The sequence below is a fragment of the Eublepharis macularius genome, chromosome 1 (genome assembly GCF_028583425.1).
Source record: "Eublepharis macularius isolate TG4126 chromosome 1, MPM_Emac_v1.0, whole genome shotgun sequence".
NCBI classification, from domain to species: domain Eukaryota; kingdom Metazoa; phylum Chordata; class Lepidosauria; order Squamata; family Eublepharidae; genus Eublepharis; species Eublepharis macularius.
In genome coordinates this window covers 170,979,839-171,005,596 of record NC_072790.1, presented here as the reverse complement: position 1 = coordinate 171,005,596, position 25,758 = coordinate 170,979,839, and the positions used below count along the sequence as shown (strand labels likewise).

Below are 25,758 nucleotides of genomic sequence, written 5' to 3'. Positions count from 1 at the left end.
GAAGGGCCTGTTGCTCTTGAAATTAACTTTACATTTAATTGGATTTATTTACACAGAGTGCAATATTGAGTTCAAGCTGGCTAACTACTTAGGTGCCAATACTTCTGATGGGTTGTATGCTTATTTTTGGCTGTCTTGTTCCCTAAGATGGTCGCTCTGAAGCAGCAGGCTGAACAACAGATACTACTAGATTTGAAGTCTGTGGGGATTAGTGGAAGTCCCTGTCAGTCCATTCCCTCCCCATTCAATAACTGTTTAAAAAAAATTAACAAGCAACAGTAGAAAACTGTGCTGATGAGCAACAACTGTTGCAATACTCAGAGAAGAATTCAAACTTTAATCTGATCTGTTTAATGGTTTTCTTTCTTTTAAGCAGGAGGAAAAAGAATTACAAGATCCTTTTAATAGTTTCACAATGTTAAACTAAAACTGAGCTCTAGGCTACATGTGTAAGTAAATCTAGAACACAAAAAAGGGTTAAATAAGATTTTCTTTAAAGATACAAGAACTTAAGCTTTCTTTACGTTTAACAAACTTCACAGAACAGATACTGCAAAGGAACAACCCCAAAACTTTTTTTTAAAGTGAACATTGTCCATAATCCACACAAACTTTGAGTAGTGTTCGGTCAAGAGCCACCTCGAAACCAACTGTGCACTTTGTAACAGGGCTAAAGAAAGGATTAACAAGGGGAAAATAGCATCTTCGTTATTAATCTGCAAAAGTCTTGTGTATCAGTCAGAATGTCCATCAAATGCTATGCTAGGATTTTAGAAGGGAAGAAAGTGCATAGCGCGGCAGCAGCTGAAGTCCATGGTTTTTTAAACTCTTCATGGTAAACGCAAAGGAAATGGTCTGACTTCCCCCTCACGCCAATGGAAGGGGAATACTTCTTTAGGAAACAAAATATGCAGCTGGAAATTCCATTGCAGATTTCAAAGCCTTGAGTACAACACAGAATGGCTTTTCCATACTGAATTGTAGAATGATGGAATATTTCTGGTTTACTTAATTACTAATTTGCACTGCAGTAATATAGGCAAAGGCTGAGCCTCCTTCACTGGCCATAAGTTGGCTACCAGAGTAAATACAATTTGGCCTGTAAACCAGTTGCTTTCCTTCAGCATAAAAGAAACAGCGGCTTATTTAAACTGCTCTACCCCATAACCTTTTTTAGAGTGACAGGAGGGTAATCCACTCTTTAGGTGGCTTATTCTTTCACAAATAGGTTAGATTTGAGACAATACAATTTCCCCCTTTTCTCCAGCAACCCTCCCTCCCCACCCAACTATACCTAATTCCCAGTTGCTAACGGAGTTCTAAGCAGTTTGGAGTAAAAATTCCACATTGGGCCACCACTAACAGGAATTTTCCTACAGAAATGTTGCATGTGGCTGGAGGCAGAGGGAGATGCTGCCTTTTCTCTGCTGATGCACACTTAAGATTTGTGTAGTTCAGTTCAATGAGACTGCCAGGCTGCAATATAGAACAATATCTCTAAAGAACAGATCTGGAGAGTCCCAGTTCTATGCAATGCATTTCACAATCATTTGCTTAGCAAGAGATGATGGGAAGAAACCTTCACTGAGAGTGCTGAGCTGCATAGACACAAGGCTGGAACAGCCATATGATTATCTCTTTAACATATTGGAAGTGAGGCATACAAACTCAATTCAATAAGGGGTGATTTTCCTGGTGGTTCCCCAATACTGTTACTGAATTCTGTTTGCTACACAATGTTTTTTCCCCCTCAATATATCTCGAGCTAGAGAAAGTCAGTCTGTAGGAACCAGCCATAGCTACTGTGCTATGAATTAGCCTTATTTGATCAATTCTCAGATACCTGCACTTAGCAAAAGGCAAACAAGAGCCAATCAGGGTTTGGCTGATGGGAACAGCCACAGTGGTTGGCATATGGAACTGGATCACACTACTTTTAAGAAATGTAGATGCTGTGTAGAAAATGTTTACTGCTTGTTCCAGAACAGAGCTAACTTTAAAAGCAAGATTATTCTCCTCCACTTCAGTGAAGAAACATTAGGTTCCCTGTAATGCGTATGATACAAAAGTTGTCATAAGAATCTGTCCCTGCCTCTTTTTGGCTTCTCAGAAAGACATTCCCTCCCCAAGAGACTCCCTGTTGCTGGTGATGCTACCTAACCTCAGAAGCCACATAAGGAAATTTCATAAGTGACTGTTTAATTCTTCTAGGTTCAGCAGCTACACTGCCTGGTCTAAACAGAGTTTCACTCCTTTAAGGTTAGTTAAGAGTGAGGACAGGAAAACTGGGATATTGAGTATATTTTCTTCCAGAGAGCTGTGCACATAGCAGTCTTTTACATCAGTTTCTACTCAGCTGCTGGAAGCTTACCAGCATAAGGCTTTTAAATAGCTTGACTCCTTTCATAAGAGAAGCCTTTAGATTTTTTTGTTAAAATCCACTAGCCATGCTCAAAAATATTTCTTCATTTTTTTTTAATACGGTGGCTAGCAGGCACCTTAACAACCAGCCAGAAATCAATGTCAATCACCATTACCCCCTAAACTACAGTATCAGGATGGTTGACTAAAGAAAGGAAACTGATTGGCTGTAGTCTGAAACTTGCCCAGTACAAGGTGTCTGGCTGACTTTGTCCTAAATAAGGCTAACATTAGTGAACTAAGAGAACGGCATTTGGTTGAAGTGTCTTGCACTCAGGAGCATCCCTCGCCAATGCGCTGGCATGATCGCCCCACTTTCCGATCCAGTTTCACCATTTTCATAATGGCTTCTTCACGCCCACGTCCCATGTGATCAAATGTGCAATCGTGTTGTTCAGGCAGGCGATGCAACATACAGAACACATAACCTGGAAGGGTAGAGGGGTGTGGGTGAGGAAGACAAAAACACACACAATATTAGAAACTCTCTGGAAAGAGAACTATTGTGTTAGCATTCAGATGGGATATTGAATGGCCCACTGCGTGTCTAAATGAGTCAATGCTTCTGGACTTGCCCCCTTCCAAAGATACATATGAAGCTGCTTTATACAGAGTCAGACCATTTGTTAAATCTAGCTCATAAGTTACTGTTTACTCCAGAATGACAGTCTCAGGGAGAGAAAAGTCTTTGCCAAAACTTGCTGCCCAAGTTCCTTTTATATGCATATGCCATAGATGCTCCTGAGTTCCTCTACATGAAAATCACGTGTCCTTTCTGAGAACCAGCCTCTCCTCAGGATCAGAAAGCACATCTGGAATAGTAATTCAGCTGTTTCAAGTTTGGGAAACTGACCTAGGAGTTTTAGTAATTGCTTCATTTTTTTCTGAGTCAGAAACCATGGTTGAGAGAACAAGACTCTTCTATGATCAGCCAGGGCTAAGGCAGAATTTGAACTGGAGTATATGTCAAGAAACTCGACTCTTAGTCCATTTCTTGTCTCTTCAAAACTTTGGTTCATGTTTTTGGGCCTAATCTGGCTGCAGAAGAGAAATCTCTGGAAATTTACTGAAGCTTTGAGTTAGCAGTTCCCGTAGAGAAAAGGGGACTAAGGTACACAGTTGCGGATGAAGATCATGAGGTCGGATGGCTTAAAGGTCAGTGACCAGGAGGGAGGCTTTCCACTTTCATTCCATCTCATTAGCGCAAGCAACATTGGTAGGGGCAAGTTGCTCTGATTGTGAACACCTTTCAGTTGTAGAGAGCTGTGGTCACATGAATCAGGCCATGCTACAGGCAACTTGGCATAAATAAAGAGTTTTCATTCTGTTGTGTGCTGTTTGTGGTATGCTTGCTGCTTACATGCCACCTTGAGCTCTGGATCTAGCAACCACTTTAGGTGTCAGCTCTAAGCCTTTTGTTCCTGGACTTTGGCGTTCTGTTGGAACGGTAATATCTGGGTTAGGTAATATCTGGGTTAGGAAACCAAAGCTTGTACAGTATTTTAGGGTAGTTATTTATTTTATTATTTTCTTTCCCATCTTGCACAATTTCTATTTTTATAATCTTTTGCACAGTAATTTTATTAATGAAATCCAGTAGCTTGGTCTAATTGGCTACAGCTACTAAATAATTATTTTTGCGGAACTCAGCCTGCAGGCATCCTACCTGGCAGGGCTGACTTCTTGATTTACACCTAGAAGGGCTGGAGGCTTTGTTCATCCAACTATGAGCTTTGGGTTAGTTTGGAGGGACTGGTGGTGGCACTCATAACTCTAGGAGGTGAGGTTCTTCTTCCTCACTGTTCATGATTTCCACCCCTGGGCTCCTTGAGGGACCTGTGACAGTGCAGACCTAACCTACCCTAAACTTATACCACTGAAGAAAGCATTAGTATTTTTATATACAACAATGTTTAGTATTCTTTTTGGCACCTAATCCCAGGGTGGAAGTAAGACAAAAGTGAGGGGAGAGAAAAACGAGTAGACCATCAGGCTCAGAGGGGTCAGTCCAGGTAACCCCACCATCATAACATAGTATACTTATATAATTTAAAAACTAAGAAAAATCCTCTGCCAGCTATAAACGGCAGGCTGTGGAAAATTTGAGAGGCAGTATGCTACAAGTTCATCTTAGATGCAGAGAAATAATGCTTAAGCCCCACTAGACCAATGCTGTCTATACACACAGATGTTTGTAAGAATAATAATCAAGTCACAAGAAAGCTCCACTCTGCCTAGTATATCAGTCCTAGTTATCAATGAGATGGTAAACGGCTGTTAGGCTTACAACACTAACTGCTAGGAGATAGAATTATACCCTGATTACCTTGGAAGAAGAAATGCAGTGTGGAATGGTGTTAATTTTTATTAAATGCTTCTTTAATGAATATTTTGAGGTATAAAGATTTAAAACACAGAAACTCCCTAATTAAGCAATCAGTATACTCATTGCCCTCTTAGTTCATCCATTTTACCATTTAAGGTATCATTAGAATGTGTATATAAGAACACAACTTGCTTGATGTTTACATAAAAAATACAAGACAATTTCACTGAAATTAAGAAAGTTTCAGGGGGATTTCTGAAAAAATTCATTCACATGCTTATATGAGTATCATAAATAACATCAATTGATCTGGTTGACAAGTACCACCTTTACCTGTTACATGAAATTTTACACTTAATGATTTGAAATTTCAATTGACAGAGGTGGACACTTAGCCTAAAAATACCTAGAAACTTTCAGAAATGAAGGCACTACATTAGTTACATGCCATCATGCTGTATTATCCATGGAAATGTGTTTCAGTGTGGATTTTTTGGAATAAAGAAAACACATATATAAGTCAGAATCAAAGACTCAAGCAGCATAAACCTACTCAGAAACATTAATAGTAAGAATGTTTAAATACAGATATACAAAATATTTTAAAGCCAATCAGCAGCCATTGATTAATGACCATTCACACTTAGTATAAATCAGTATTTTCTAGAACTTCTAATAGCTGAAGCACACTTTTATTCTGATTTAAACTGGAAGAATATTTCATTCCTATTCTTTCCTTTAAAAAAAACACAACAGAATAAAGCTTTTTCTGGCAGCCATGAAAGCTGATTAGTTTACCTTCTCAAAGCAATACGGGTAAATTCTGACCACGTCAACAGTAGCACTGAAAAATGATAGTTTGCTCTGGCATGATTCAAACCCTGAAACATGTACTGTGCTGCTTACCAATGTCTTAACACTGGGGAGCTCTAACTACATGGCTGAATAGCAAGCAGCCAGAATTATGGCTGTTCACACACATGGAGCTTAAAAAAACACGGAGAGTTCTTTTCGTAAGACCGAAAAGCTAATTTGTAAATACATGTCTGTATCTGGAAGCAGTTACATATAATGGTTTTCTTTTTTTAAAAAAATAGCTGTTTGTATCTCACAAGCAAAAGCCTCTGAGTGATATTGTGTCTCCTGACCCAGTGCCCAAGGCAGAATTGTAACAGAGAAATGTATTAAGGGTCTTAACATTTTATTTCAGCATGCCTGTGGCACAGCGTATCAGCTACAGGTGGTGAATATATTCAGCTGTTAAGACTCAGTAAAACAATTAAATGTGGTCTGAAAATGCTGCCTTCCTCTACAACATAGCAACTAAGTGAAGGAACAGAGAAGCTGAATGTGCTTTATGTTCAAGTTAATGATCAAGAGGCTTGATTTTACAAAACCAACACTAAATCTTAATAAGTTTTTCAGGATTTTTTATAGATCTCTCTCAGGAGGATCTGATGAAGTGAGCTTTTTGACATAAAAATTTATACCCTGGAATGTTTTGTTGCTCTTTAAGATGTTACTGGACTTAAATTTAGATCTCTGTCATGGTCTGATTTTTCACTCTTCAAGCCCAAAATATCTACAAAAATGTTATTTAATGTCTCATTTCAAAACTATCATGCTGTCTTGGATTGTACTTCCTGATAGGTCACAGGAAATCAGAGGGCTCAAGCCATCTCAGCTCTAGGTTCACCAGCATGACAATGAGCAAACTAGAAGTAAAAAACAAACAACCAAAAAAACTCCTGAGAGATCAGAGGTTTATTTTAGCAGGCATATAAGGAATCGGGCATATTGCAAAATGCTAGTCTCAGATGAATGCATTTCAAAAAAAAATTAGAATCAGAAACTGCTGATATCTGTTTTATGACCCAACTATCTGCAATTATGTATTAGTAACTTGCGTAAATGGTATGAAGAAAGCGATTTTCAAGCCACTACAGAGAATAATATTTGCAAACATCACTCTGATTAAAGATGTGTGGAGTATCTTCAAAGATTAACCAACTGAAGCAAACTTCATTTAGCAGGAATACAAACTTTCCAATACAAAAACAATTACTGGGTAATGCTAACATTAAAATGCAACAAATGTCAACCCAGATCCATAACACACTTTCCACCACACTGATCCAAAGTCAAATACAACTATGTTAAAGTCTACTTTAACAGAGCTCCACATACTTATATGACAACAACAACAACATAAAGTATGTTATTATTATCCCCAGAACAATAATCACCCTGTGAGGTGGGTGGGGCTGAGAGAGCTCCTAGAAGCTGTGACTGACCCAAGGTCACCCAGCTGGCTTCAAGTGGAGGAGGAGTCTCTTGCTGGCTTTTTATTTCCTTTCAGACACATCTACCCTTGAGCAAACTGTAATTACTGCTTTCTCCCATTTATGAAGAACACTGTATGCTGATAAAGCAATGTTCCATCTTAAGGACCCTTTGCTCTGCCCAATTCTACCTTCCTTGCACAGCCAACACTTCAAATCAATATTGTCAGCCCACAACTGAAAATAACGTAGACACACCATGTTTTTCTTTCTAGACACAGCAGAAGACCCTTGGAATACAGTATCATTTCAAATGTTTGTATTGGAAAGTTTGGTTGGTTCTAGCATGAAGCGTTCCAGGAAGAATCCACTTGTGGAATACTTCCAGTAGAGAAATATTTTGTGGAAAATGCAACTGAAATCAATATGAATGTTTCAAGAAAAATCAGACGCAACATTCTCCTACATGTCATTACACATGAGAATAATTACAAATACATTTTAATTCAAATTTTTAATGAACCTTCAGGCAAAAGATCCAATATGCAATTTAGCCAAAATAGTAACTTTCCCTCCTGCATTCCAAAAGAAGTGTTAAGTTGTTTGTGCTAGTTTCATGTATTAAAAACTAAACTGCCTTAGATCAAAGCAGCAGGTCCCAAAGCACAGTTCCTTGTGATATGCATACAGTAAAGCTCCATAGGTTGCATAACAGGTATTCAAGTATTTTTATGACTTGTGTTTAACCAAAAGGCTTACTTACAAATATACAAGTATTTTTAAATAATAAAAAAGAATGATTTCCAACAGCATACCTACTAGCAACTACCAGAGAAATCACAAATGAACTGAAATTACAGCAGAAAAAAGAGTGAATGATATGTTGGAGTATCTCTCTCAATCTTCTTGCTCATTCTTGAAGTCTGGACTGCCTCTAGGCTGCAAGTAAATAGATCTCATAATGGATTCATAACGGCAAGCATATTGTTCTATGATACCTACATTACAAAGTAGACGTTTATGCCTCAGAGCTCTGGAAAGCTTAGGCAGTGCTTGTGCTTCACTTCTAGAGAAAAAGGTATTTCTCTGATACCTCAAACATACATGCAGGAAGGGCATGTGGACTGCAGAAAGAAGAAATTGATTTAGTGAAAGAATATATCTTTCACTTTCTTTAGAACATCGTGCTAGAAGAACTTTTACCAGTGAACATATACAAGGGGAAAAATGGAGGGATCACATTAAAGTAAGACTAGGGTGTGTGAATATGAAGATACACACCATGGCCTTATCATGACTTCTCACTATGTTCTGAAACACTGACTTTTAGGTTTTCAAGTTTAGTGAAGAATTGCCTCCTACATAACAAAAATTTTCTTCAAGACAGAAAGCCTGAACTACCAATGTGTATTGTAATGCTTGGGCAAGTAAATCCTTGAAGAATATACATGATTTAGTTTTTCCCCTTATGCTACCACTTCACTGCAGGAGGTCCCTCCCCTTAAACTAAGATATGAATAAAAGAATTTCTGGTGTCATGGATCTATACAGCCAAACATATTTGACTATATTAATATTTATATATGTATTTAAAACGTTTTTCACCCCATCATTTCACCAAATTTGGATCCTCAAAGCAACAGCAAACAAACAAAGCAAACAAACAAAGCAACAGCAAACAATTTTTAAAAATGCGTATCACACACATATCATGAAAATTATCAACAAACAGGATCTTACCCCCATACTACCACTCCACCAATCAAAGTTTAAAGCATTCCTCCAGCCTAAGATGCTTTCCTCTAACTTCCTTATGTAGTGGGAAGAGGAACTGAAGTTGGAGGAAATCTTAGGCTGGAGACACGGTCCTTGGAGGATAATTAATAAGGGTACATGAAACAAAACAAAGTCTTCACCCACTGGCTGAAGATAACAATAATGGGGGACAGAAAAATCTCTCTGGGGAGACAATTCCACAGTTTTGGTGCCACCACTGCGAAGACCCTTTCTTGGTTTGCCACCTGTCTAGCTTCAGGTGATGGGGTACCCGAAGATGACAGTAACAGTCAAGTAGAGTCATAAGAAAGTAGGCAGTTCTGGGTTGTCTGAAGCCATATAGGGCTTCAAAGGTCAATGCTAGAAACAAAATGGAAGCCAGTACAGATGAAACAAGACTGAAGTAATATGGTCCCTACAACCTGCTCCAGTCAACATTCTTGCTGCCTCATTCTGTACCAATTGTAGTTTCTGGACACTCTTTAAGGGGAGTTCCATGCAGACTGCTTTGCAGTAATTAAATCTAGATGTTATCTCTCTCATGTTATCTCGAACAGGAGCTTTGGGTCCAGCAGCAACCCCAAGATGAAATCTGCTCCTTTAGGGTAGTGCAACCACTTCAGGAATAGGAAACATCTCAGGGAAGCTGGGGCGTGGCATCACTTCTGAAGGGAATGGATGTGTGTTGAGAGTGCTCCTGCCGGCCCAGACCCCAAACCTCGCTTTTAAGCACTACAACAGAAAATAAATTGATGAAAAACGATGATAACAAACGCATCAAAGAAAAAGAAAAATGACTCTAAAGCGTCAAAGAACTTATAGGCGTTTTTTGCGGCCGCAAAAGACCCGGAGGGAAAGGAACGCGGAGAAGCAGAGAAATCCAAAATGGTGACTGACGTAGCAAACAACGGCACGGATGAGGTAACTCTCACAGAGAATTATTTAGACCCTCAACTTGCTAAATTAAAGCAAGATATAGTAGAACAAATGGCTATTTTAATAAACCCTCTGACTATCCAGCTCTCAGAAATTAAACGGGACTTGCAAACTGTGAACCACAAAGCTGAGAAAGCACTAGACGTGAGCCTGAAAGCCCAGCAAGATGTTAATGAAGTACAAAAAATAATTGAGGAACAACAAGAAAGGCTAATGAGGCTTGAAATAACTGTCAAACAAAATCAACTTAAACTACGGGGGCTAGATGAAAAGCACACCTATAATAAAGATCTTATAAGCTTTCTGACATGCTGGCTAGCCAAACAACTTAAGCTAGATGATGAAGTCGCCCCTTACATTACAAAAGCATACCGGATTGGATGCTATCAGCAAAAAAAAACCATAGAGCACCCTAGAGACATAAGTATTGAGATCCATGATCAAAGGACAAGGAAAAAACTACTGGAAGAGGCAAGGGCTAAAGGATTGATCCCTTACGAAGATAAACCAATATACATTTTTCCTCATCTCCCAAGAGAAGTGCTTTTAAAGAGAAAAGAACTCAAAACCATATCTGAGGCACTTCAAAGAGCAATATTAGATACAAATGGAAAGACCAAAGCAACATCATGGTTATATATCGTGGCAAGAAATACATAGCAACAGAGACAGACACAGGAATGGACCTCCTGATGGCAATCGGAGTGGAAACGCCTATGGAGACGAACAAGCAAAATCAGAAAAGGAAATCTTCAGAGCTTTTATCACCCCAGAAAGGGAGCAAGATTCCTGTCAGGGATAACTGACTTTTACTTCAGCCTTGTAAATATAAGAAAAACATAGAAATATAAAGTTGTAGTTGATTTAAATACTTTAAGAAATAGTGAGGTTTGGGGAAAGGGAGGGAAGCCCTCTCAGCATGGCTCACAGTGTTTATTTGCTCTCAAGTATTTGGGGAAGGGGAGAGGTTGATACCCAAAACCAGTGTGTGAACATAACTCACTGGTTTAAGAGAGCTAAAGTTGGACAGTTGTGGTTGATATTATAGAAGGTTATTTATAAAGTTAATTGATTAATTAAAATTCATAACTTGTTAAAGTACAAATAACTTTTTATTATTGTTTTCTTTTATTTAATTAATTTATTTTATTGTTTCTATAGGGGGGAGGGGGGAGGATAAAGAGATAATTGGGATTTAACAAAAAGGGAAAAATATAATAAATAATAATAAAAAAACCTAAAATACAAAACAAACAAACAAAAAAAATTCATTTTATAGATTACGATTATAGAGAAGGGGAGGGGAAGGGATTGAAGTTAAGTTAGGAGTGAGAAATAAGAGCAATTAATATAGTAAAGTTTTGTCTGAACAGTAAGTTAAAAACATTTAATGGCCTTATCCTATAAGGAATAAGGGGAAGTTTAAAATACAGTGTACTCTGCATTAGACATTGTGGTGCTTATAATAGTATAATAGTCGGTGATTTATTAGCAGGAGTGATTTTCAAGCACTATAAATTTTATAATTATAAGTATCTCATAAGTATCTCATTTGAACGGCATAAGCTAAAACATACAGTAACTTGATAGACTTGAACTTAGCGATCTTATAGTCTACCCCAGAAGGAAAAGAGTATGCACCCTTGTTTTTCATATTAAAAACGGTAAAGAAAAGATACGTTGGTACTTACCTGATAAGTCACTATTCATACCAGAAGACTATAAAAACGAAATAAAACTAACAAACAAAAAACCTAATAAATAAATAAATAAATAAATATTTTTTTCTTCTTAAAAAACTAATTAAAATATATACAAGTAATAATAATAATAATAAAATAAAAAATAAAAAACATAAAATAATAATAAAATAATAAGAATTTTTAAAAAGAGGAATTAGATCTACTATTGATTAACCTGAATAGTACTTCCCATCGGATTGAAACTAAACAAACAGACATTATTCAGATGCCTTGAAGAAACCGGTACATAAATAAGCCCAAAAATCTGGACAATGGGTTCCAAACTCAAAGTTACAACATTTAATGTTAGAGCCTTAGGGGACCCAATAAAACGAAAAAGGGTGCTATCAAATTTGGCTAAAACCAAGTCTCAGATAATCTTCTTACAGGAAACCCATTTACGTCTCAACAATATAAATAGCTTAAAGGCTAAGTGGATTCAAGCCCAGTACCACGCAACTGGAAACTCTAAATCTAGGGGCGTGGCAGTCCTGATTTCAAACGACTTACCATTTCAACACTTAAAAACACTTAAAGATAAAAAAGGTAGATACATCTTTGTAAAGGGTAAAATAAGAGATCAAATATTTACCTTAGCTGCCCTATACGCCCCTAACATAAATCAGCTGAATTTTATAGAGGAGTCCCTTCAGAAATTAACCTCATTTCAGGAAGGACATCTGATAATTGGAGGGGACCTTAACTACATAGTACACTATCAAATGGATAAATCTAACTTTAACAAAAACATATGACAAAGAAGAACAAAAAAACAAAACTAGCAGCAATTCTACAGAGATTCCATCTCATTGACACCTGGAGACATCAACACAAAGGAGAAAAGGATTACACATATTTCTCTCAAAGATATGATACATACACAAGAATAGATTACCTACTGAGCTCAACCAGCATAATTGGGAAAATAGAGGATACAGAAATAGGGAATAACTTAATCTCAGACCATTCATGGGTCACCATGACAATCAATCTAGAGGCAAAGACACAGCACAACACACAATGGTGTTTACCAAAACACCTACTGCATAACCAGTACGCAATAAAAGAAATAGGAAACATAATTGAAACAGTTATTAAAGATAACATCTCAAAAGAAACAGAAGCACATATACTCTGGGACACGATAAAAGCAGTGGCGAGAGGGCATATCATAGCTCTCTCAGCTAAAATTAACAAAGAGAAATTAAAACAAAAAAAAGACATAATTAGCAATATTAACTTATTAGAGAACACACACAAAAAAACAGGTAATAAAAAAATATACAGAGATTTACTTGCACAACGCAAAATTCTAGAAACATTAGAAAGTCAAGCAATCCATAGGAATCTGCTAACACTCAGGCAGAAACATTGGTCTAACACACCCAAAACCTTACGCGTTCTGTCAAATAAGATAAAACAAAGAAGACTACAAAATAATGTTAATCGCCTGCAAGACGATAACAATAAAATACAGTACAAGGCAGAGACAATTCTTAAAATCTTTCATGATTTCTATAATAAACTATACTCATCAAAAATCCAGACCAAGCTAAAATATCTCAATTTTTACAATCATTGAAAAATCTCAAAAAACTAAAGGAAGAACACCGAGCACTTCTAGATAAGCCTATCACTATACAAGAAACAATTGCAGCAATACAAGCAGCTAAGAACAACAAAGCTACAGGACCAGACGGGTATCCCGCAGAATTTTTCAAAAAATACAAGTCCTTACTAGCTACGATCTTAACAGAACTATGTAATCTGGTTTTAGAAAAAGGAAAAAACCCCACCCACATGGCAGAGAGCGGACATTATAGTGATTCACAAGCAGGGTAAGGACCCTCTAAAAGCAGCCTCCTACTGGCCTATTTCTTTACTCAACCACGATTATAAAATTTTTGCATCTATTATAGTAAACCGCTTAAATTCGTTTATACCCAATTACATCCACGTTGACAAAGCAGGATTTATTCCAAAAAGGGACATTACCGATAATATTTATAAATCGTTAAATTTAATAGACTACTGTAACCAAAATCACACAGAAACCATACTTTTATCACTGGATGTCAAAAAAGCATTTGACTCGGTAGAAACATCGTATTTACTTGACACTCTGGCACACATGGAATTTGGAGAAAAATTCCTGAATACAATCAAAGCAATCTATCACAAACCCCTAGCAAATATCAAAATTAATGGTATACGCTCAGATAACGTATACATAAAGAAAGGCACTAGACAAGGATGTCCACTCTCCCCGCTTCTATTTGCATTAGCTCTGGAACCATTCGCAATTGCACTTAGGGAACACGAACTCATAGAGCGAATAAACATTGACTCCTTAAATTTCAAAATTAACCTTTTTGCAGACGACATGCTGATATATTTGACTAAACCATTAAACTCACTAACCTATCTTTCTTCTCTACTTATAGAATTCGGAGCACTATCGGATCTAATAGTTAATCAAACAAAATCCCAATTCCTGTCAATTAATCTCCACGGTAGTACTGTCAATCAAATCAGTAACTTATACCATTTCCAATAGTCCCCAAACTACTTAACATACTTAGGAATTAACATCACCCCTAGTTTGAATAATCTTATAAAACTGAACCATCATAAAATTATAAATCAAATTAAACTAGAGATAATCAATTGGAACAAATTAAGACTGACCTGGTACGACAGATTCCACTTAATAAAAGCATTTGTACTCCCCAAAATTCCCTTTGTCTTTAGGGCAATCCCACTCACCATAAATAGGACCCAATTAGTTCAATGGCAAGCTATGGTTAATAGTTTTTTATGGCAAAACAAGCACCCAAGAATTGCATTTACCACTTTGAGAAGGAAAACAGCGAATGGTGGCTTTAACTATCCAGATCTCTATCTATACCACTCAGCTACAAGACTAGTGAATCTGTTACAATTAAATTCAAGCCCATTCTCACCAGACTGGGCCTTGATTATACATCCCCCACTGAAACAAAGTACCCTTAAGGATATAATTTGGAACAAACAGGGTAGCAGACCACAGAACATCAAAAACAGCTTATTTATATCATCTATTCTAAAGTTATGGGACCAAGTCAAAGGCAAAATTGTACCAAAACTATCCAGACTCTCTTCCTTCCTTAACCAAGAGTGGTTTGAACCAGGTAATGATCCAACATTTAATTCAATATTCAAACAAACCAACGCAACCAGATTAGTAGACATTGCAGCACGGACAGGTCTATTAGGGAAAGCTGAATTGGAAAATAAACTGAAACAGAAAATTCACTGGTTCAGATATTTACAGATCTTGCATATGGCAAACCAGATAAATCTAAAATCAATTATGAAGGAACCACTAACGGAATTTGAACAAATACTAAACTCCCCCACTCATCAAAAGAAAGGGATGATAGCCAAAATATATACCATCCTATTGAACACATCCAGTAAAAAACAATTAAGCTGCCAAACAAGTTGGTACAAAGAGTGTGAAATCGATCAATCACAGGATAATTGGGAAAAAATATGGTCATCTGGAATATTTACCTCAAATGTCATTGTAACTAAATTGCAAACGTTCAAAATTGTCCATAGGTGGTACTTGACACCCCCCAAAATATCACTAATTACGGTCAAAGCGTCTCCAAAATGCTGGAAGAAATGTGGAGAGGTGGGAACCTTAGCTCACTGTTGGTGGGACTGTAAAATAATCAGACTATTTTGGAAGGATGTCTTGGGAGCAATAAAAGACATCACTAACTATGATCTTTCCTTCGATCCAAAACTAATCTTTTTGGACCAGTGGGAGAAGATACTTATCCCTAAAATTAGAAAGGAGCTTATTGCCTCACTCTTTATAGCAGCCAAAAGCGCCATTGCGACAGTTTGGAAATCAGAAAGACCACTAACACTTGAGACTTGGTTCGCCAAAGTTTGGAATCATTTTATTTTTGAAAAAATAAGTAATGACTTACAAAATGCAGAGCAATTTACAGAAAGTAACGGTTTTATCGAAAAATGGCTTTCGTTTTTGAACTATATTGAAAAGAACAATTTACAACCTACATCGAAAGCTTTACAGTCTATAACAAATAATGGATACTGCGCTCTATATTAAGGTAGTGGATCAATTGTGAACAGTAATGGAATTCCTCCTGATACATGAAGAAGATACTATGTTAACTTTGTATTGTTTAAAATGTAATATGTTATTTAAGTAATGGTTATTGTTTACTGGTTATCTGTTAATAATTTTTTTAAAAAAGTTATTGATTAAAATAATAATAGTAATAATAAAAAAGGAATAGGAAACATCTCAATACCTGGATAAGTCCTACTGTTTGCCAGTAGCATGAACATCTTGTCATGATTAAATTTTAGTTTATTATCCCTCATCAATCTTAAACCTGTCTCCAGCAACCAGTTTAACGGTTTCTACAACTTCTATGCAGTGTGCTGGAATCACCAGATATATCTAAGTATCATCTACAACCCAGCCCAACACTCTTTATGACATCGCCAATGGTTTCACACAGATATTAAAAAGCATGAGGTACAAGATGGAACCTTGTGGGACCCCACAAGCTAGAGGCCAAAAGCTGAGCAGCAGTCCCCCAGCACCACCTTCTGAACACTATCTTTCAAGTAGGACTGAAATCATTGCGATACAGTGCCTCCCATTTGTCATGGGACAAATGATATCAAAAGCAGCTGAGAGGTCCAGGAGAATCAATGGGGTTATATTCCCTGTGTCCATTTCCCAGCACAGGTCATCCACAAGGGTGACCAAGTCTTTTTCAGTCCCATAATCAGGCCTGAAACCAGATTGGAAAGGATTTGAGCAATGATTTGATGTGATAGTTTTATGCAATGCTTTTTTTTTTTTAAAAAAGGTGCCAGTACTCATATATAAGGTTGTGCCAATTTCCACCAGTTCCCTTCTCAAGACTTCAGAGAGCCTTGAAAAAAGGTGCTGGTAGTACCAGTGAGTAATGTCACAAAAACCCTCTGATTTTACAAAAGGCAAATGATTTGGACCTAGAATCAGGACAGTATTTCTTATATATGTGTCATGTGCAATCCTATTCAATCTGGGATCATTTAAGATTTACAGTGATCCCTGAAAAACTACTTAAAAGGATTTTTCTTTTGAAATTAACAGATATTTGTGAAATCCCCTTTTCAGATCAACCGTAAAGAACTGAGTCCTTTTATGAATTAAAAATGTATTAAATGAAAGGATGCTGAGATTAGAAATAAACAACCATTTTCTTAATGGAAGGAAGTACAAGGATTGGTATTGGGGCTGGAGCTAATTAATTTGTTCATAAATGATCTAGTACTGGGAATGTGCAGTGTAGCGGCCAGGATCTGTAAGCATAAGAATTGCACAAGAACTGGAAAATTGCAGGCTCCACTTGACAAGCATTACTGTGGGATGCACTGAAAAGGATCTGCAATTGTAGATCACTGAGTAGATTCAATTGTTTGGCTTACAACTTTACCAGAAACTTAGAAGACAAGAACTGTTCTGGATTTTTACACAAAAAAAATCACCTATGGGCCTCAATGACGATGCTGACTAGCTCGGTGTTACGTAGGGTATTTACTTTGGATATATATTAGTCAGTCAGTGTTTCACCTTTATTAAGCATTTAACTTGTTATATGCTTCCATGCACTATAGTGGTTGTAATTAATATCTACATTGCTGTATCTCTGCTTTAGGACTATATGTCTTTAAGAAAAAGTGCCAGCAGCTCAGGCCTTCAGAAATTCTTTACAAGTGATATTGAGTATTTTAAGAGTTTGAACTCTTTGGTTTATAAGTACCAGGAGTTAGCTTTCTGCAAGATTATCTAATACTCGGATCCTTTAAAGAAGGGATCATATTCAAATCCTTTAGGGCAGGGGTCCTCAAACTTTTTGAGCCTGCCAGCTCCTTTGAAATCAGGGTTGTCAGGTACCCACTGGCAACCTGCACTGGGGGGGGGGCAACGGGAGGCTGGGGGGGATTTACTGGCTCACATTGGGCTCTCGCAAATGGCATCATCATGATGCACTGACTCACTTCCAGAAGTGATGTCATCATGTTGCTGGTCCCACCAGAACCACTCTGGTATTTGAGCAAAAAAACTATGGTTGTTGTCCAAATACCAGGGCTTCACTGGCAATGTGATGACATCACTTCCAGGAGTACAGGAAGTGACACTGTCACATTACTGGGAACATCACAACATTGCCTGGAAGGGCCTGCTGCAACCTGGTAAGCCCTCCCCCTTTTCCCCCCCAGCAGCCAGCTGAATGGTGGCAGGGTGTGTGGACTGGGGTAACCTCTGCCCCCAGAATGGGGCTAGCAACACCATTTGGAATTTTGATACAGGGTGGTGAGCACAACCACAAAATGGCTGCCACAAGATGTGGAGCCAACCCAAAATGTCAGGGAATGATGTTATGCATAACTCTAATAGTAACTCTTCAACTTAATATGCTTTTTAAATGAGCATAAGAATATACACTTAAGAATATACTTTTTCAATGAACAAATTGTTTAAATATATTTTATTGCATTACACAGTGAATAGCCCTGTGCTGTGGTCGCAGTTGCTACTATAGAATTTTTTTGAGTCATCAGAAGTCCTGCTAGACAACACCCCCAATTCACCTCACCCAGTTTCTAAAAACACTTGGTGGGTGCCAGGAAAGGTGATGACAGGCAGTATGGCACCCATGATGAGACCCTGGCTTTAGGGTCTATCCATGCCTGATAAGGTTTATTAAATTCATTTTGTATACTGCTTTTTGTATACGGCTTTTTTTGGATTGGTGGCACTAAGGATATGTGCTTCCACCTTTATTGTTTATAGGGCAATTTTTCTACCGTTAATTCCACTGCTTTGCTTTAAATGGCAAGCTATTTGAATTTCTTATTTAGTTACCATCTTTGGTGTTCTATAGAACTGCAGAGATATTACTATAATTTTTTTAATCTCCTAGGACTGGGCAGTCATCTGTCTGCCAACAGACTTCAACTATCAATAGATGGCATTTTAGTGAATTTGCAAATATACAGTGGAAATAGTATGTCATAGTTGGTAAAAAATTTTGAAAAAATGTCTTAACAATATTAACATATTAATTAAAATATATCACAAGAAAAGTGTTCATTTTGTATATATCCTTAGGTTTTCCAAAATAAGAGTTATTGGAGGGGCTTGGGCCTCCTTTATATTGTGTTTATAGGCTTGATATTTTATTGCATATGTACTGTTATGAACCAAGACTATTTTCTAGAGACCACTGAAGAACACTATTTAGTTGAAATATATTTGGTCTACATGATATTTTCATCAAAATATTTTCTTACTTTGGTCTGCATATGCTACGCTTTTTTACTTACATACCTTGTATATTTATTAAAGAAGAATTGTTTTATTAAGGTTATATATGTTCTTGCAAGTTATTTAGGATGGTGAAAATTAAGTCTGACTTGAAGAGCTCTAAGAAGACCTCCACAAATTGTGTGTGTGGACAGCAATGTACACGTTAATGGGGACTAAATGTGCTGAGACTGAGAAGAAAAGAGACTTTGGGGTCGTAGTGGATAGTTCAATGAAAATGTCAATGTGGTGTGTCCCAGAGGTGAAAAAAGGCAAACTCCATGCTGGGGATTATTATGAAAGGGATTGAAAGTAAAACAGCCACTATTACTCTACAGATCCACAGTGCGGCCTCATTTGGAATACTACGTGCAGTTCTGGTCACCATATCTCATAAAGGACATTGCAGAGTTAGAAAAGGTACAAAAGAAGGCAAGTAAGACGCTTAAGGAGTTGGAACACCTTTCTTATGAGGAAAGGCTGAAGCATCTGTTACTTTTCAGTTCAGAAAAGAGATGACTAAGGTGGATGCATGGTCGAGGTTTATGCTCCAGCCCCACTCCCTCAGCTTGCCAATACCCTAGGCTCACTGCGATTGTGCTATTTAATGGTAGTTTGAATACTGAAAGAGCAGCAGCAATACTTGATAAATCAACAGCAAGACTGATCCTATTTTGCTGGCAAGTTCAAGACAAAATTAGATCTGTATTACCTTCCTCCTCAAAAGGCACCCAGAGTGGCTTACATTTTTCTTCTGTTCTCCATTTCATCCTCCATTTCAACCCTGTGAGTAAGGTCTGGCTAAGAGGGTGAAACTGGGCCAAAGTCAGCCAATAACCTTCAGAGGCAGAAGGTATTTGAACCTGGATTTCCTTGATGCTGGTCTGACATTATAACCGCTATACCTCACAGGTTCTAATAGGTGAAAGGAAGCTGTTAAATACCCAATGTGTTGTCAGAGAGGAAATATTTTCCACCTTCCCTGACTTGTTGGGTTCATATCAGTAAACCTTTGTATCCATTGCAAATTCCAAAGGGATGTTTCAGAGATAATCTTTGCTAGATTGGTATGATTCACTTCATTTTTGGGACTGGAAGTCCCACTGTCATCCTGAAGCTGGCAGACAATTTTGAAGGTCCTTGCTTTATTTTCTGATGAGTAATGTCTGCCACAGGTAACCATGGCTTTCAATGCAAATAGTGGAGGGGAGGATCTGCAGTTAACACAGGCCAGGATCTTCAGATCCCCTTCATATTTAGCACTGCAGCTCCCATCCCCTTCCTGAAGCTTGTGCACAGTTTTGATGCCCCTAGATTCCTTTTTCTGATGTCTGCCATAAGCAACCTTTGCTTATATTGCAAATAGTGGGGGAGGGTGTAGCTTCTGCTGATAACCCACTGTGGTGTTGGGGTTCTGGTGATTATGTGGGCCAGGGTGTTCCAACTTCCCTCATTTTTGATCTTGCAAGTCCCTTGATCATTCTTGAGCTGGCGGCCAACTTTGAGGTCTCCAGGCTTATTTTCTGATGAGGTATCATCAGGGAAGCATCATTAGGGAAAGGACTCCATCTCTGTGCCTTGTTGTGGCCCTCCAGAGTAACTGGTTGGCAACTGTGTGAGACAAGGTACTGGTCTAGATGGACCACTGGTCTGATCCAGCAAGGCTTTTCTTTTCTTCTAAACTGTGATGTGTCACAAAACTGATTACCAGAAGTAGCTCTTATGTACTCACTATCCTAAGTCTCGACTTATCCCTTACAGTAACTGAATATGGAATATTTGCTTGGGTTAGTATTCATACCTTTAGAAGTCTCTGCATGGAACATTTATCTACATTAACACACCCCTCCCCAAAGTTGAGGATTTAATTAAAAGCTAAAGTGTATCCAAAATTTTAATTAAAACAAGGAAGGCAGCCTGATAATATATGTGTATCGTCTGTTTTTTGCTTCAGCCCAATGAAAACGCAAGGCAGATAAGACATTAATAAGGAACAAGAATAAATAATGGCAAGATTCCAGGCTGAAGAACTGAATATTATAGAAACTTCAGAGGCATTTACAAAGGTCCATGTACTTTAACCTCAAAGGCTCAACTTTTATTTTAAAAATGTCAAAGCACTTGTCATTATAGTTATTAAAAACAGTTGTCAACATCTGTTGCAATGGTAACCACTGGAGCCATCAGGTAAGCCTTGACCAATACATTAAGAAATACATACTCCAATCTGGACTTCCCTAGCTTCACTTTAATCTATTTTTCTCTGTTTCATGTGAATTATTAAATCAACTTCAAGCAAAATGTCTTTATTGGATCTTCTTGCATGACTCCTGCAGTACCAAACCATCATTATTTACCCAAAAAGTGTCTACTTACGACAGCTGGAAAATGTGGGCATGCAGATGGATGATGGTGGGGCCCCATAGAGATGCACTGCGTATACCTTGTGGTCCCTCTCACTGCAAGCCAAGTAATCTGATACCAGGAAGGGTTTATCTCCCACTGCAATGTTATCCCTCAAATATAGTGCTTCATCCCCCCCCATTAATTGATTTATATAATGACAGCTGCTCACTTATACGGAAGATCTGAGAAGTGAGCTAGGCCCATTTGCTTTGTTCTGCTCTAACTTCTATGTATTCTGGCCAGTTCTACACAACTGTGGGTATGGTTCAGGTGCCTATGCCATAGAACAGGGGTGGGCAATTGTTTTGGCTCGGGGGCCACTTTGTGGGAGCGGAGGTTAGCGGAGGGCCACACCTTTTAAAATGATTGCATTCATTAGTTAACTTTGCATTTCAGAAAAGGTATAAATTGTATCATAAAAATCAATAAATATAAATTAAATAAAATAGTGGCAGTTTTATTCAATTTATTTATTGTGCTAATTTCATATCATCTATAGCTGCAAGCACATTTAATTTTAGAATCAGTTTAATGAGACAAATGTACCCTATCACACTTTTCTACATTCTTGGCGGGCCACAAAAAACTCTGTAGCGAGCTGCATGTGGCCTGCGGGCTGCAATTTGCCCACCCCTGCCATAGAATATGCAAAACCCACTACCATTCCCCACAAATAAATTAACAAATTAAACAATACCCAAGAAACAAAAGAGCCACCAAGCCCGATTAAAATTCCACACCTTATGGCAGCAGACAGTTAGTCCAAACAAACTGTAATACAGACATGGATTAGACACCACTTCCATTAAACAAAAATTTAAAAGTCAAATATATCACTATTTTTGTCTGAAGAAACAAAAGCTATGAAAAATCACTGCGCTACAAAAGGTAATAAAATATGACATTGGGAAAACATACCCAATGGTAAAAATCAATTAATTTATTTACCTCTCAGTCCCAGCTAACATATATAGCATTGACCATATGTTATTATCAACCAATACGAATCATTGCCAACTTGGACATGGCTGAAAACTGTCAGCATAAGAGTGCTCTAGTACTAGATCACAAGAAGCCATCAAATTGCCTGCCTACATATTCAGTTACCAATGTCAAGTCCATAATTGATATGGAACCTAATCTTCCTCTACTCTGACTGCTTGCAGTTGAACGTGTGTGGATTGATTACATCAAATGTATTGATATAATGAGGAAGTTCCTTGATTTGATGGCTCAATCCCACATGAAGCTTCATCCTTCAAATTGCACATTAGGCGCCTGAGGTTTATATACATCTACATATTCTAGAATGTGATAAAGACAGAACTTTGGTGGCAACTATGTATTTACACACACATATATGTATACATACATACATCCTAGTAAATAACACATCCCACAAGCATAAATACATGGCTGCTACTGGAACATTCCCTCGACTAAATTCAAATCTGATGCTAGCATGCAAAGAGGCAATCAATTTCCACAGCCCAGCATTCCACTCCATGGGCTGCTTTGGCTTTTCTTAGGCCGGAATGCTGACCTCTATTATGAGGTAAGTTTCATATTTCAAATTTGGATAATCAGAAGAAACAACTCCTATACATTTATTAGAAGTTACTTGATACATTAAGTGTGCCTCCACTAAACCAGAAAGCAGTTTTTAACAATTATATATATTAAAATCAGTTAGAAAAACTGCAAACGGCAGGTACTTTCTGTAGCCATTTGCTCAGCTAGGAGAGACTTCCTCTTCTACTATAATGCCTGAAATGTTTGCATCACCAGGAAACAAAAGAAAATGTCTTTACATTTGGGACTATTGTTTTAGTCAATTGAAAGTCTATGCAGATTTGAGTAAAATACACGATCAATCAATTTAAGATTTCAATAACCTGGTGTCAACCCTAGGTTCCAGACATTTCTAATAATCAGTGTCTTGGTCTAAAAGCCTATCAAATTTTAGATTTCTAGGGGGTGTTCAATGATTAACAATTTTGGAGACTACTTTGTACGAAGCTTCTTTGAAGACTTCTATTAAATTAGTTTTATGCATGCACTATTCAGCAGCCTAGCTGCAACATGAGTATCTCAACTACTGGGGAAGGAACCTCACAGTTTCAGTCTGGATATGTAAAACTCCCCCTGCCTCAGAGTTATCACGTAATTAGTGTCTTAGGCTATGCGTGTAAATATTTCCTCCTTTCTAGTCAGTATGGGAACAACAATGTTTGGGGTATACTGAAGAAAAATATGGTTGGCAATCATGCTGTTATTTATGACAACTGCACGTACTGTCTGTTTTGTGGCATATTTGCTTGTGTGGCATATTGATCTGACAGTTCCTTTTGTGACAGATTTCACTGGCCCCCTTTTTACATGTCAAATACTTGTACATTGTGGGAGTGGTCATATTATGCAAATTATAGTGTCTGGGAAACAGCATTCCTGTTAACAATAAGAAGGAAGCCACAGAAAAGACTCTGCAATGGAATGATACTCCTCCACAAAAAGAACTTGACTGATAGGCAAACTAATGGCCACAATGGAGTAGTACTCACTCTGTGACTTGTGGAGAGCCACATTCACAATTAGCATCAACCAAAAGAACCACGTGATTATTACATGCCCTGTATGCCATCCCAAACACACATGTACAATAAAATAAGTTAACTGTTATTATTAAGTATTTAACTATAACCTGTAAAATTACCAATTTACTTCTGGGCATATAGGGTTGTCTCTCCTCTTCACTTTGGAACCATAGCCAACCTGTGTATATTTGGAATGAGTGGAAGGGCTTCCCTCTCTGCCTTCTCAGTCTCTCAGCATGAGACGTAAAAACACAGATGAGAGAGTAAGATTATCAAATGAGAGAGCAAGATTACCTGGAAGAGAGACCGTTGTTCATGAAGGAAGTGGAGAAAAACATCAGCATTCCCAGCACCGTCCCCCTCCCCTTGTAGTCAACTCACTCTTACACTGGTTGTCAGCCACAGTAGTGGTAAACCACTACTCTCTTCTCTGCAGCTACTTTGCTCTCTTATGGGAAGTCATCCAAATACTGGCATGCTGGCACGAGAGCACAGAGTCTGTAGAGAAGGGAGGGGCTGGAGAGAATAGGTCCTTTACTTCCAATTCCTGGCACAAGGCCTATAGCTCAGGGTGTCTTGCAGCTTACCTGCCCTTCACCTCTCTCCAGCAGCAACTGTTTCAAGAGGTAAACCACCTGCCAACCTCAAGCCTTACCAGGCAATGGCCATAACCACATTCCTGGAACATGGAGTGGGTATCACATTATGAAGCAGTGCTCAGAAAACTGACTATCACTAACACAGCACGTGAAGACTAGGGATCCTATTCCCCCAGTGAGGGTAGGGGATCCCTTGCTCCCAACCTCCATCCCTGTTTACCTGGCTGGTGGAGGGGGGGGGAACGAGTCTGGGAGCTCCAGAGTGCACTCCTGCATGATCCAGAGGACTTCTCCTTGCCATGCTAGGAATGACATCACTAGTTTGGGAGGGCTGGTTTTTATCTAATCAGCCCCGCATGGGGGCCTTCACTTCCTTGTCGCACAGGGAATGATGTCATTCTTGGTGTGCCATTGAAGTCCTCCACACTCAAAGCAAAGTAAGTTTCCCCCACACGTGCAACCCCTCGTCTCCTGGTTTGGGCCCTGAGGGACCTGACAACCCTAGAGACTAGGGGTGTGCACCAAAAAAAACCCGAGTTTCCCACTTTGGGTAAACCTGAAGTGGGAAAATGATTTGTAACAACCCGAAATCCGAAGTGGCAAGCTGCTTCGGGATTTGGGTGTTTAAATCGCTTCAGTACGCTCTGTAAAGATTTGGAGCATACCAAAGTGAGGGGGAAAGCTTTGTCCTGCCCCCCATCACCTCACCCCTCTTAGCTCCCCATCCCCCCTTACCTGGCCAGGGGAGGAAGCCAGGAAGACCAGCTGGGTGGTGAGCCAGAGCCGCTGCCATCTCCACAGTGGCCATCTGGGCAGTGGGGAAGGCCAGAGCTGCTGCCACCACTGCAGCCATCTGGGTGGTGGGGAAGGCTGGAGCCACACCTCCACTGCCACCGCTGCAGCAGCCAGCTGGGCAGCGGGGTAGGCTGGAGCCGCTGCCTCTGCCTCCGCAGCGACCAGCTGAGGAGTGGGGAAAGCTGGAGCTGCCACCACCTCCTCCACTACCACAGTGGCCTGCAGGAAGGCCCAAGTAAGCGGGGTACTGGGAACTTGGTTGGGTGGTGGGAACTTGGTGGGGTGGTTGAGTAAGTGGGGTGGTGGGAACTTCAGCTAGCCGTGGGGAGAATGCCCCCATTGGCCAGCTGAAGCCCAGGAAGGGCCCTGAAGCTTCCCAATCGCTTCGGGAACCTTTGATTTGGGATTTCCAAATCAGGGTCAGAATGCTGGCCCTGATTCAGAAATCCTGAATCTTTATAGGTTGGGTGCGATTCGGGAATTTTTCCTGAATC

The 25,758-nt window shown here is 38.8% G+C and overlaps 1 protein-coding gene across 2 annotated transcripts in view; it reads right to left on the bottom strand.

The window, feature by feature from the left end:
* Positions 1 to 329: 329 nt before the first annotated feature.
* Positions 330 to 25,758, bottom strand: part of ZFAND3 (zinc finger AN1-type containing 3) — a 291,436-nt gene continuing 266,007 nt past the window's right edge. For both annotated transcript variants that reach the window (XM_054978108.1, XM_054978100.1), the window contains one exon: positions 330 to 2,849. In XM_054978108.1, the coding sequence (XP_054834083.1) occupies positions 2,695 to 2,849 (155 nt within the window). In that variant the 3' untranslated portion in view covers positions 330 to 2,694. The remainder of the gene's footprint in view (positions 2,850 to 25,758) is intronic.